We start from the raw sequence: 12,747 nt of genomic DNA, 5'->3' as shown, positions 1-12,747 counted from the left end.
TACCTCAGTTACCTCATCTGTAAAATGGGGATTAAGACTGTGAGCCCCATGTAGGTCAACCTCATTACCTTGTATCTATGCCAGTGCTTAGAACAGTGCTTGGCACATAGTAAGTGCTTAACAAATACCATCATTATTAACAGGGCAAACTAAAGCATCGGAGTGACTGAAGCACAGACCCCCACCTCCTCAAGGTGCATGTTTTTCCGCCGATGGAAATGTGTCTGGAACTTCCACAGTTCAGGTACTTCCCAGTTAAGGTGAGTAAAGTTCCTCCAGCTATGGGACCATAGCGGGGAGAAATACTGGTTATCTTAGGGTCCTGCATGGAAAATAGAAGAAAAAATAGCAATGAGAAAGCTGGTGCCATCCATATGCCCCCCACGGAAATCAGATAGGACCCGTTTGGATCAAACCCTCAGGCTTCAGAAAGTTGAGATGTTATAGTGTACTCCCCAAGTGCGTAGTACAGTGCTTTGCACATAGTAAGCGCTCAATAAATACAATTGAATGAATGAATGAATATATGTATGGAATCAGCAAAGGATTCAATTGCTGGCAGACTAGAGTCTCCCCCTCTAGATTGTAAGCTGCCTGTGGGCAGGGAATGTGTCTACCATCCCGCTGGAGAAGCAGCATGGCCTAGTGGATAGAGCATTGGCCCAAGAGTCAGAAGGAGCAGGGTTCTAATCCCAGCTCCACCACTCGACTGCTTTGTGAACTTGGGCAAGTCACTAACTTCTCAGTGCCTCAATTAGCTCATCCATAAAATGGAGATGAAGACTGTGAACCCTATACGGAACACAGACTGCGTTAAACCCAATTATCTTGTATATACCCTAGTGTTTAGCACAGTGACTGGCATATAGCAGTGCTTAACGAATACCATAAAAAAAAGTTGGGCCTTACCACGTACGAGAACGTTTTGGATCGTCTTCCGCCTTGGGCATTGGAAACACTGATGGAGATGTTGAGGCGGGGCTGGGTGGAAGGCCCGGCAGTGCATTTCAGCCTGTGAGGACAATGCGCAAGGCTTTATACCCCTTCGGCCTTCCCTTTTCTTTCAAAGAGGGTCATTTTGACTCAAAGCTAGGTGACCCCCTCCACCTACAGGGCAAAGTCACGTGTACATCCGTGACTTGTCCCTGATTTGCTGTGCCCAACAACAAATGAATGAATTCTGGCTTTCTCTCTTCCATCTACAAGCTAGTATTCAATAAGGATGAGCGAAATCATGGATGGGGAATAGAGTGCTGTATATATTGGGAACCATAGTTCTGTAGCACTGAGAAGCAGCATGGCCTAGTGGATAGCGCACAGGCCTGGGAATCAGAAAGGCCTGGGTTCTAATCCCAGCTCTGCTACTTGCCTGCTGTTTGACCTTGGGTAAGTCACTTAACTACTCTGGGCCTCAGTTACTTCATCTGTAAAATGGTGATTAAGACTGTGAGATCCACGTGGGGCAACTTGATTAACTTTTATCTCTCCCAGAGCTTAGAAAAGTGCTTGGCACATAATAAGTACTTAACAAATACCATCATTATTATTATTATATATGGGACAGAGACTTTGTCCAAACTGATTATCTTGTACCTACCCCAGTACTTAGTGCAGTGTCTAGCACAGAATAAGCGCTTCATAAATACCATAAAAATGGTGGATGGAATCTCTTCCCTCTTCAGTGGCCCCAGGGGCAGCAAAGCTGTGGGCCTGAAAGTTGCGAATCTGTTCTGTCCACAGGAACTCACACCCCGCAGAGCCTCTTGGCTATCTTACTTGTTTGTGGAGCTCTCGTTGAAGAACAGAGTGCAGCTCTGGTTGCCGACGAGAACCTTGGTTTTCCTCAGCTCAAACTTGTTATTCTTTTGGAATCCGAAGTCCCAGCCACACACAGTCAGCATGGTTCCTCCTTCCAGGGGTGCACTGCTGGGGATTATCTGTAAAGGAACGAGACCTATTGGGGACCAATTGCGCAAAGCATGGCTCTTCAAGAATGAAACACCGTGGCCTGGTGGATAGAGCCCAGGCTTGGGAGTCAGAAGGACCTGGGTTCTAATTCCGACTCTACCACTTGTCTCCTGGGTGAACCTGGGCAAGTTGCTTCACTTCTCTGGGCCTCGGTGGCCCTCGTCTGTAAAATGGGGAGTAAGACTGTTAGCTCCAAGTGGGACAGCAACTGTGTCCAACCTGATTAGCTTATACTTGCCTCAGTGTTCAGAACAGTGCTTGACATATAGTAAGCACTTAAAAAATACAATCATTATTAAGAAGGCAGAGAATGCAACATATAGCCTGCTTCTGATGAGCATCTTCATTTATTTATCTTTATTCCTTCTAGACTGAAGGCTTCTGGTTTGGTTCCGGGTCTACTCACCAGTGTGTTTGCATGTAAGAGCACAGGCTCAGACATCTAAGAATCCATTCTAGTCAGTCAGTCAGTTGAATTTATTGAGCACTTACTGTGTGAACAGCACTGTATTAAGCACTTGGGAGAGTGCAATATAACAATATAACAGACACATTCCCTGCTTACAATGAGCTTACAGCTTAGAGAGGGAGGCAGACATGAATATAAATCAATAAATTACAGATATGTACATAAGTGCTGTGAGGCTGAAAGGGGAATGAATAAAGGGAGTAAATCAGGGCGACGCAGAAGGGAGCTGAAGAAAAGGAAAAGATAGCTTAGTCGGAGAAGGCCTCTTGGAGGAGCTATGCCTTCAATACGGCTTTGAAGTGGGGGAGAATAATTGTCTATGGGATATGAGGAGGGAGGATGTTCCAGGCCAGAGGCAGGACATGGGCAAGAGGTCGGTGGTGAGACAGACAAGACATTAGGTACACTGAGAAAGTCAGCATTAGAGAAGTGTAGGAGAGTAGCAAGTTGAGGTAGGAGGGCGTAAAGTGATGGAGTGCTTTAAAGCCAATGGTGAGGAGTTTCTGTTTGATGCAGAGGTGGATGGACAACCATTGGAGGTTCTTGAGGAACTTCTAGACTGTAAGCTTCTTAGGACAAGAAGAGTGTCTACCGATACTATTATATTGTGCCTTCCTGAGCCCTTAGGACAGTGTTTGGCACTCAGTAAACACTCAATAAATACCACTGATTAATTGATTAGTTGATTAATTGATTGACCACCCCATGCATCCCCAGATGCATTCCACACATTCTCTTTAGTATCCTAGGCTGGAGTGCTCATCTGTGAATTTATCCCCACCCTCTGGAATCTGCCAATATTTTCAGCTGCACAACTTTCTGTGGGAACCAATTCCACGTTTACCACCTGCCGGGTGAGGAATGTTTTCTTTTGTTTGTTCTGAATTTACCACTTGCAAACCTCAATGGGCACCCCTTGTCCTGCTGGTGAGTGATTCGGGGGAATAACAATTCCACATTCGCCCTTCCCAAACCCTTCAAGATTTTGTAAAGCTTAATCATGTCTCAGATCAGTCTGAATCTTTCCAGATCCAAGAGGCCTAATGCATTCAGTTTCTTTGTAAATAAGCAGCTCCATTCCCTGGATCATCTTCTTTATCCTTGTAGTAGTAGTAATAATAATAATAGTAGTAGTACTAGTAATAGTAATAATGATGGTATTTGTTAAGTGCTTACTATGTGCCAAGCACTGTGATAAGCGCTGGGGGAGATACAAGGTTATCAAGTTGTCCCAGGTGGGGCTCACAGTCTTAATCCCCATTTTTAAGATGTCCAACCTGATTTGCCTGTATCCACTTCAGTGCTTAGAACAGTGCTTGGCACACAGTAGGCACTTAACAAATACCATTATTATTATGAGGTAATTGAGGCACAGAGAAGTTAAGCGACTTGCCCAAAGTCATACAGCTGACAAGTGGAGGAGCCGGCATTAGAACCCACGACCTCTGACACCCCAGCGTGTGCTCTTAGTAATAGTAATGGTAGCAAAAATAATAATTATTAACACTCACTGTGTTCAATGTACTATAGGGAAAGAATACATGGGAAAGAATGGGATAGAATACATGGGAAAGAATACATGCACTGGGAAAGAATACATGGATGTGAATTAAACACCACCTCAGGGCCTCAAGGGGTTCAAGTCTAAGAGAAAATGGGGCGAGGGGATTGGTGACAGGCACATAAGCAAAGATAAAACAATGAGAACATCAAAACAATATAAAATGTGAGGAAAGGAATAGCTCCTTAAAACTACAGAACCATACAAGAAGCATTAAAGGTCTGTAGCTAGAAGAGTAAAGCTTCAGGGATCTCAGGGCTCAGAGTCTGTTGCCGAATCGTGCATTCCAAGTGCTTAGTACAGTGCTCTGCACAGAGTAAATGCTCAATAAATACTATTGAATATTGAATAGCTGCAGCCAGGAGACAAATCCAGCTACGCCTTTCAGACGGTCTCCATTTTGGGTAGGTGCCAGGTGGACATTGTTCCTGTTCTGGCCTCTTCTGTACCATCTCCACCTCTGTTATGTTTCTCTAATAATAATAATGTTGGTATTTGTTAAGCGCTTACTATGTGCCGAGCACTGTTCTAAGCGCTGGGGTAGACACAGGGGAATCAGGTTGTCCCACGTGGGGCTCACAGTCTTAATCCCCATTTTACAGATGAGGGAACTGAGGCACAGAGAAGTTAAATGACTTGCCCACAGTCACACAGCCGACAAGTGGCAGAGCTGGGATTTGAACTCGTGACCTCTGACTCCAAAGCCCGGGCTCTTTCCACTGAGCCACGCTGCTTCTAAAGAAGTAGTGAACCAAAATACAGGCCATGTGCCAGCTGCAAGCATGTTGAGGTTTTAGAGAGTAGTCACATTCTGTCTTTTGTTTTTGTTCAGGTTAGAACTCGGAATGGTATGCTTTTTCTAATGTTGTTGATCGATATGTGCTAAACTCTATGCAAAGCACTGAGATAGAGACCAGATCATCAGATCAGATATCCTTCTTGTCCCCTTGGGACTCATAATCTAATCAGTTGATCAGTCAGTCAATCATACTTTCTGAGCGCTTGCTGTGTGCACTGCTCTGTACTGAACTCTTGGGAAAGTACAATATAAAAATAAACAGCCACATTCCCTGCCCACATCGAGTATTCTGTCTAGATGGGGAGACAGACATTAATATAAAGAAATGTTTATAATATATTATATAGAAGCATCACAGCTTAGTGGAAAGAGCACGGGCTTGAGAGTCTGATGACATGGGTTCTAACCCCGGCTCTGCTGCTTGTCTGCTGTGTGACCTTGGACAAGTCGCTTAACTTCTCTGTTTCTCTGTGCCTCAGTTACCTCATCTGTAAAATAGGGATTAAAACTGTGAGCCCCCCGTGGGCCAACCTGATCACCTTGTATCTATCCCAGCACTTAGAACAGTGCTCAGCACATAGTTAGCACTTAACAAATACCATAATAATAATTATTATTAAGGCACAGACCAAGAAAAAATAGTCCCGAGAGTTCAGGATTCCCTTCACCCACCACCGTCCCCCATTTCCACATGATACGTTGATTGCCCAAAGGAGCCCTTCAGTGGATCGTCATTCTACATGAAGGTGGAGATTGGGGGGTGCTGACTGAAACTTGGGCGGGCTCTGCACCTCATCAAGGAAGCCTGGAATTTTCACTGGGTCAAACAGTGAGCAGGCATCCCCCTCACAAGGCCAGGGAGGGTGGTCTGGGTTGGTCTAGATCCCTCTGGAACACCCCTTGTGGACCCCCGACCCGGCCACCTCCCCTTTTTGACTTGTCTCCTGATGGTCACATTTCACACTAGGGCACCTGTAATGGGTGGGGTTCTCTTCAGGGAGGCCGTGATCTCCCTTCCTACTAACATCACTTTTTAATCTGGGTTTTGGTTCAATGGTCGCACATTATCACACTTAGCTGCCTGCCCTCTCCAGTGCCCGCTGGCCTCCACCCAGGTGAGCTATTTTTGAAGGCATGTTGCTAGAGGGCAAGGACCATTACTGTTTAACTCTGTGAGGGTCTCAGCACTGTGCTGCATTCATAGGGGAACTCAATAAACTTTTTTTTGGAGGAAGATGATGATGGTGAGGATGATGTTCATTTTTTTTATGGTATCTGTTAAGCACTTACTATGTGCCAGGCACTGTATTAAGCATTGGGGTAGATACAAGATATTGGGTTGGACACAATCCCTGTCCCACGTGGGGCTCACAGTCTTAATCTCCATTTTACAGAGTAGATAACTGAGGATAGCATTTTACTATGCGACAGGCACTGTAATAAGCACTGGGTTAGATAGAAGATAATTGGGTTGGATATAGTCCCTGTCCCACATAGCATTCACAGTCTTCATCCATATTTTACAGTGTAGATAACTGAGGAGCAGAGAAGTTAAATGACTTGCTCAAGGTCACACACAGTTAAGTGGGAAGCAGCGTGGCCTAGTGGAAAAAGCATTGGCCTATGAGTCAGAGTAGCTGGGTTCTAACCTTGGCTCTGCCCTTACCTGCTGTGTGATTTGGGGCAAGTTACTTGTGAGAAGCAGCGTGGCGCAGTGGAAAGAGCACGGGCTTTGGAGTCAGGGCTCATGAGTTCGAATCCCAGCTCTGCCACTTGTCAGCTGTGTGACTGTGGGCAAGTCACTTAACTTCTCTGTGCCTCAGTTCCCTCATCTGTAAAATGGGGATTAAGACTGTGAGCCCCACGTGGGACAACCTGATTCCCCTGTGTTTACCCCAGTGCTTAGAACAGTGCTCTGCACATAGTAAGCGCTTAACAAATACCAACATTATTATTATTAACTTCTCTGTACCTCAGTTTCCTCACCTGTAAAATGGGTATTCAATACCTGTTCTCCCTCCTACTTAGACTGTGAGCCCCATGTGGGACCGGGATGGTGACCAACCTGATTACCTTGTATCTACCCCAGAGTTTAGAAGAGTGCTTGGCATATAGTTACAAATGTCATAAAAAAAAAAAGTGGTAGATCGAGGATTAGAACCCAAGTCCTCTGACTCCCAGGCCCCAGCTCTTTCCAGAAGGCCACACTGCTTCATATGGAGATGGCAACAGTGGGTTGCTTTGGCTGGTGAGTCAGTCTGCTGGTGAGTTAGTCAGGTCTCACAGAAGACCAGTGGCAGAACTGGGGCCAGAGCCAAGAGACTCATGCTTTTTTCCACTAAGCCAACACTTTTTGTTGTGTTTTGTTTTGACTGGTATTTGTTAAGCACTTACGATGTGTCAAGCACTGTTCTAAATGCCGGGGTAAGTACAAGCTTATCAGGTTGGAAGCACTCTCTCTCCCACATGGAGCTCACAGTCTAAGTTGGAAGGAGGAGGATTGAATCCCCATTTTACCATTGAGGAAACCAAAGCCCAGAGAAGTTAAGTGATTTTCCCAACGTCACACAGCAAGTAAGGGGCAGAGGCAGAATTAGAACCCAGGTCCTCTGACTCCCAGGCCTGAACTGCTTCTAGAGGTTTTCTGATTTTTATCCTCAACCTTTTCTGTAATATTTTATTTTGGGAAGCTAAATGGACAAGGGGTTCCCTTTGAGGCAGTGTGGTTGACTGACAAGTGAATAGGATTGAGATGTTGGAATCTTAGGTTCCAGCTCTGCCACTAACCCACTGTGTGATCTTGGGAAAGTTGCTGAATCCTTCTGGGACTTACTTTCCTCAACTGTAAAATGGGGAGAACAATAATGGGAGGGATGTTGTGAAGGTAAAATAAAATATTCATTGCGAAAGTGTTTGACAAATTCAAGGGGCAATTATTATGTCAGTAGCAGTAGGTCCCAAAACTCCCAGGCCCCCACAGAGAATCTGGAAGTGACTGAAGCCTGTTGCTAACACCATTTATAGCCAAAGTGTCAAATCACTCCGTCAATGGCAGGTAATATCAATAGTATGCAGAGTACTGTACTAGGCACTTGGGCAAATACTTTATAAGTAATAGTCTTGATCCTTGCCCTCAAGAAGCTTATAGACTAGGAGGGATCAGGGACTAAAATAAATTACAGATAGAAGCAAGTATAAAGATATGTACATAAGGGTTCCTGGAGTTGTGAGTTCCTTAGTGCTTAGATGACTTGGAAGTGCAGAAAACCCTGTTCGGAATATAGGGTGAGGTGATGAGAGAGTAATCAGGGAAGGTCTCCTGGAGGAGATATGATTTCAGAAGGGCTATGAAGATGGGGAGAGCCGTGGCCTGCTGGATATGAAGGGGGAGGGAGTTCCAGGCAGGAGGGAAGATATGAGCAAGGAATAGGAGGAGAGAGAGATGAGAACGAGGCACAGTGAGGAAACTTCGTCAGAGTGGAAATCGGACTGTGCCTGGAGAATTGGCAGTCTCTTCCAGGACGACTTCTCTTCAGCCGAACTGGAATTCTTTTATCGTCAATTTCTAAGTTAAAAATAAGGTCCCCCTCAGAAGCTGGGTGACAATCTAGAAAGGAAGTGCTCATTCTGCAGAGGAGGGGGAGGGGAGGTAGGTATTGTAAATTGTGCTGTAAAATACAACAATGGTGGGAAAACAGTTGCAGGGCTCTGGACCTTATACCCACACCAGCGAAGGCATTTGCTAAGCCCCCAGCCAGTAAAGTTGAGAAGAAACGCTAGACCTTCAGAATTTATATGGGCTTTTAACACAAATGAAATTTGCAAACATTCCCGTCTCGCACGAGTAAACAATTGCAAACAAAAGTTTTAACTTACACTTGTTTCCAAACCCCTAAGAGTCTCAGGATTAATGCTCGAGTGATAGCTATTTCCCCCCATAAAATCCATTACACAGTTGGGCCTTTCATGAGGGCTACCTCTTCCATCTTGGGCTGTACAGGCAAACCGCCGGAGGAATCCTTTCATTATTATGTTAGAAATCCGGGGGGATAGAGCAAGACATCTTAACTCTCCCAGGACGGATTCAGCCCGAGGCGGTGCTGCAGCTGCCGTTCCCTATTCTAATCGGGCTCTCCCCCTTGCCCCCCGATCCCGCCCCCCCAAAGCCCGGAAACAGCTGCCCCAAGCTGATGTTGACCGTGTGCAGCTGTCTGAGTCCACCCAACGGCGTAGGGGTTTCTTCGGAGCAGCTCAGCCTTGGAGAGATGGAAGGTACCTCAGGGTGAATGCCAGAGGAGAGACTGACGTTGTACAATCTTACTACTTACTACAATCTCACTCCCCTCTCACGGTTGCACCTGGAGAGTTTCCAGCTCTCTACTGGTCTCAGCTATGGGAGGGAGAGTCAAGCAGAGGCATACCCATTCCATTCCTAGTTTGGGCAGTGGCTAGTCACAACTCCCTTGTGCTGGACAGCAGTGGCATGGGAGAGAGGCAAGGGTGGAGACTCAAGTTTACTACGCGGAAGGAGGCAATGGTAAACCACTTCCAGATTTTTACCAAGAAAACTCTATGGATACACTACCAGAACGACTGCAGATGGAGGTGGGGCGTTCTGGGAGAGATGTGCCCATAGAGTCGTTATGGGTTGGAGACGACTCGACAGCATCAGATGAGACAAGACAATCTCACTAGATTGTAAGCTCCCTGTGGGCAGGGATCATGTCTACAAACTCTACCGCATTATACTCTCTCAAGTGCTTAATACAGTGCTCTGCACACAGTAAGCAACCAAACAACTGATCAATCAGTGGTATTTTACTGAGTGCTTATATTGTGCAGGGCACTATAGTAGGCCCTGGGGAAAGTATAATACAACAGAGTTGGTAGACACAATCCCTGCTCACAAGGAGCTTACAGTTTACAGGGGGAGGCAGACATGAAAACAGATGAGAGATAAGGGAAATAGTAGAGTGTAAGAATAGCAGAGAAGCAGCATGGCACAGTGGATAAAGCACAGGCCTGGAAGTCAGAAGGTAAAGGGTTCTAATCCCAGCTCCGCCACGTGTCTGCTGTGTGACCTTGGGCAAATCACTTCACTTCTCTGTGACTCAGTTACCTCATCTGTAAAATGAGGATTGAGATTGTGAGCCCCATGTGGGACAAGGGACTGTCTCCAACTTACTTGTATCTTGTATCCACCCCGGTGCTTAGTACGGTTCCTGGCACATAGTAAGCACTTAACAAATACCATTATTATTCCTATTAATAATAGGATGGTGATTGATTGATTGAATGACTTAGCACGAGCAGAACCTCCTCACCCTCCCAACTTAGTTCAAGGCTAAACAAGGCTGAACCTTGACGGAGGTGGGGCATTCTGGGAGCGATGTATCCACGGAGTCGCTACGGGTTGGAGATGACTCGACAGTGTGAGACAAGACAAGACCCTTGGGCTTAGAACACTGCTTGACACATAATAAACACTTAACAGATACCATGAAAACAAAAACAAAACAAAAAACAAATTCCATATGCTCACTTAATTCATTCAATTTTCTCCCCACACCATCATCAGGGCCCTGGAGCTCAACGACGACGGCAATTGGTGGCTTTAATCTTTAGACTCTTCACTACTGGTTGGGAAATCTTATAGCAAAGATGTCCCACCTGCTCCTTCTAGTCAAATGCTGTCCTCCTATTTGGAAGTAGAAATTCATGTCTGTGGGATTACCTAAAGCAAGAAAGCTGAGGTCCCAGAATTTCCCTGATTGCCCCCTCCAATCCCCTTCTTAGGGGACCCAGGAAACCTGTGTCCTCTCCACTCACTAGCTCATCTTGGTCAGAATTAGTACCTGCAAGGGCTCCAAAGATTTTGTGTGACCTAAGCCATCCTAGACTCTAGGGATCCAAGTGTATCAACCCTACAGGGATTCTTGATCCTTGAGACTCAGGTTTCAGGTGGGATCAACCACTTGATCCCAGGGATACAAGTATCCTTCCCTGATGACGATGATGATGATAGTATTTAAGTACTTAGAATGTACCAGGCACAAATGCTGGGGTGGATACAAGCTAATAATTTTGGACTTGGTCCATGTGCAATATGGGGCTCACAGTCTTAATCTTCATTTTACCAATGAGGTAATGGAGGCCCAGAGAAGTGAAGTGACTTGCCCAAGGTCACCCAGCAGACAAGTGATGGAGCCTGGTTTAGAACCCAAGTCCTTCTGACTCCCAGGCCCACGTTCTATCCACTAGACAATGCTGCTTCCTTCCCACCACCTCCCGGTTCCACGACTCAATACATTTCCTGAATTATAGTTCCCTGAAAGGCAGGGATGACATATTTCATTTTCACTGTATGCTCCCAAATGCCCATGACAGAGTTCTTCACACAGTAGGTGCCCAAATAAACACCAAGATGGTGTGATCATAATCATCACCACTCTGTTCAACCCAGTGAAACTTTCTGCTGGAGGAAACTCCGGAGACAGTTCAAATTAATGGAGGAATCAGGCCTGATGGACCTCTGAAAATGCATAGGAAAAATAAAACAAGGAGCATTACGTAATTTATACCGGAGTCTAAATGGAATACCACTCAAAGGCCATGTCTACATTAACAATTGTAATGATGCAGGAAAATCCTCCAGAGTAAAATCATTATCTTCTCAGTTTGATCCTCATTACCAAGTTCTCTAGTGAATGTGGAACTCACCAGCTGGAAAACCAGGGCTAGGGGATCTTACATACTAAGCCTTACAGTCACGATAAGAGCTTCTCGACCTGAAAAATTAGCAGTGAATATGTCTTAGTTAAGTGTTCACATCCTTGTTTTGGACTTCCCAACGTCTTGGTACAGCTCATTGTACTCACTGACCCCTCGTGGAAGCAGCATGGCATCGTAGATAGAGCATGGGCCTGAGAGTCAGAGGTCATGGGTTTTAATCCTGTCTCTGCCACTTGTCTGCTGTGTGAGCCTTGGACAAGTCACTTCACTTCTCTGGGCTTTATCTGTAAAATGGGGATTGAAACTGTGAGCCCCATGTGGGGCGGGGAATGTGTCCAATCCAATTTGCTTGGGACCACCCCAGGGCTTAGTACAGTGTTTGAAACATAGGAAGCACTTAGCAAATACCACATTATTATTATTATTATTGCCATTTCTACCACTGCAAGAACGGGAGCAAGAATTTTTGTGGGGAAATTTCCAGTCAGGTCAGCAAATGACTCAGTTTGGAGATGGTGATTAGTGGAAGATGAGGTCAAGGGCGTGGAGTTAGGGAAACTACTTGAGTTGATTCATTGATTCTTGCCTACTGCAGCGTGGAGTGGATTTAGGTTCACAACTCATGCCCCCAGGAACTACAGAGTTACAGGGGGCTGCAGCAGTTTCAAAGATTGAAGCTTTTGCTCAGAAAATCCATTCATTAGGCCTTTGACTCTAGTCTTCAGATTCTGCTAGATGATAGATATTTCTTAAATGAGGCCTTGATCTGCTTCAGATCTGCTTGCTACATGTACTCATTTCAAAGAATCTCCCCTCTCTCGGAATTCTCAAGTCATCAATGACAACAAATGCATGTCCCCTCCAAATGGTAGATGGAAATCATTTCAATAAGGAAACTGATTTCAGCTTAACACTTCTTAGAGGTTCTCAGACAGTGAATCCAAAGAAAAGATCTGAAAACTGTGAAAATGAATTTATGATTGGGGAGTCATTGTCAGACAGAACACATCCTCCTTTCCGATATCCTACTACAATCAGCCCCTTTCAGGGTCACACCTGGAGAGTTTCCAGTACTCTACCAGTCTCGACTATAGGAGGGAGAGTCTGGTAGAGACATATCCATTCCGTTTCTTGCTTGGGCAGTGGCTAGCAAGTGGAAGGCAATCTGCTACATGTCAAAACTCACCTGTGCTGGGCAGCAGCAGCATGGGAGAGAAT

The 12,747-nt window shown here is 45.5% G+C and overlaps 1 protein-coding gene and 1 non-coding gene across 2 annotated transcripts in view; one reads left to right on the top strand and one right to left on the bottom strand.

The window, feature by feature from the left end:
- The window catches only part of MET (MET proto-oncogene, receptor tyrosine kinase), a 119,860-nt gene that overhangs the window by 40,027 nt on the left and 67,086 nt on the right, over positions 1-12,747 (bottom strand). The window contains 3 exon segments of the mRNA NM_001242736.1: positions 186-322; positions 910-1,012; positions 1,777-1,937. Coding sequence (NP_001229665.1) covers positions 186-322; positions 910-1,012; positions 1,777-1,937 — 401 coding nt within the window.
- Positions 12,568-12,705, top strand: LOC114814836. The gene has a single exon (XR_003762633.1). It is a non-coding gene; the product is annotated as a small nucleolar RNA SNORA7 (small nucleolar RNA).

The sequence above is a fragment of the Ornithorhynchus anatinus genome, chromosome 10 (genome assembly GCF_004115215.2).
Source record: "Ornithorhynchus anatinus isolate Pmale09 chromosome 10, mOrnAna1.pri.v4, whole genome shotgun sequence".
Classification (NCBI taxonomy): Eukaryota; Metazoa; Chordata; class Mammalia; order Monotremata; family Ornithorhynchidae; genus Ornithorhynchus; species Ornithorhynchus anatinus.
The sequence above is the reverse complement of the archived record's forward strand: the minus strand, read 5'-3'. Positions and strand labels throughout refer to the sequence as shown.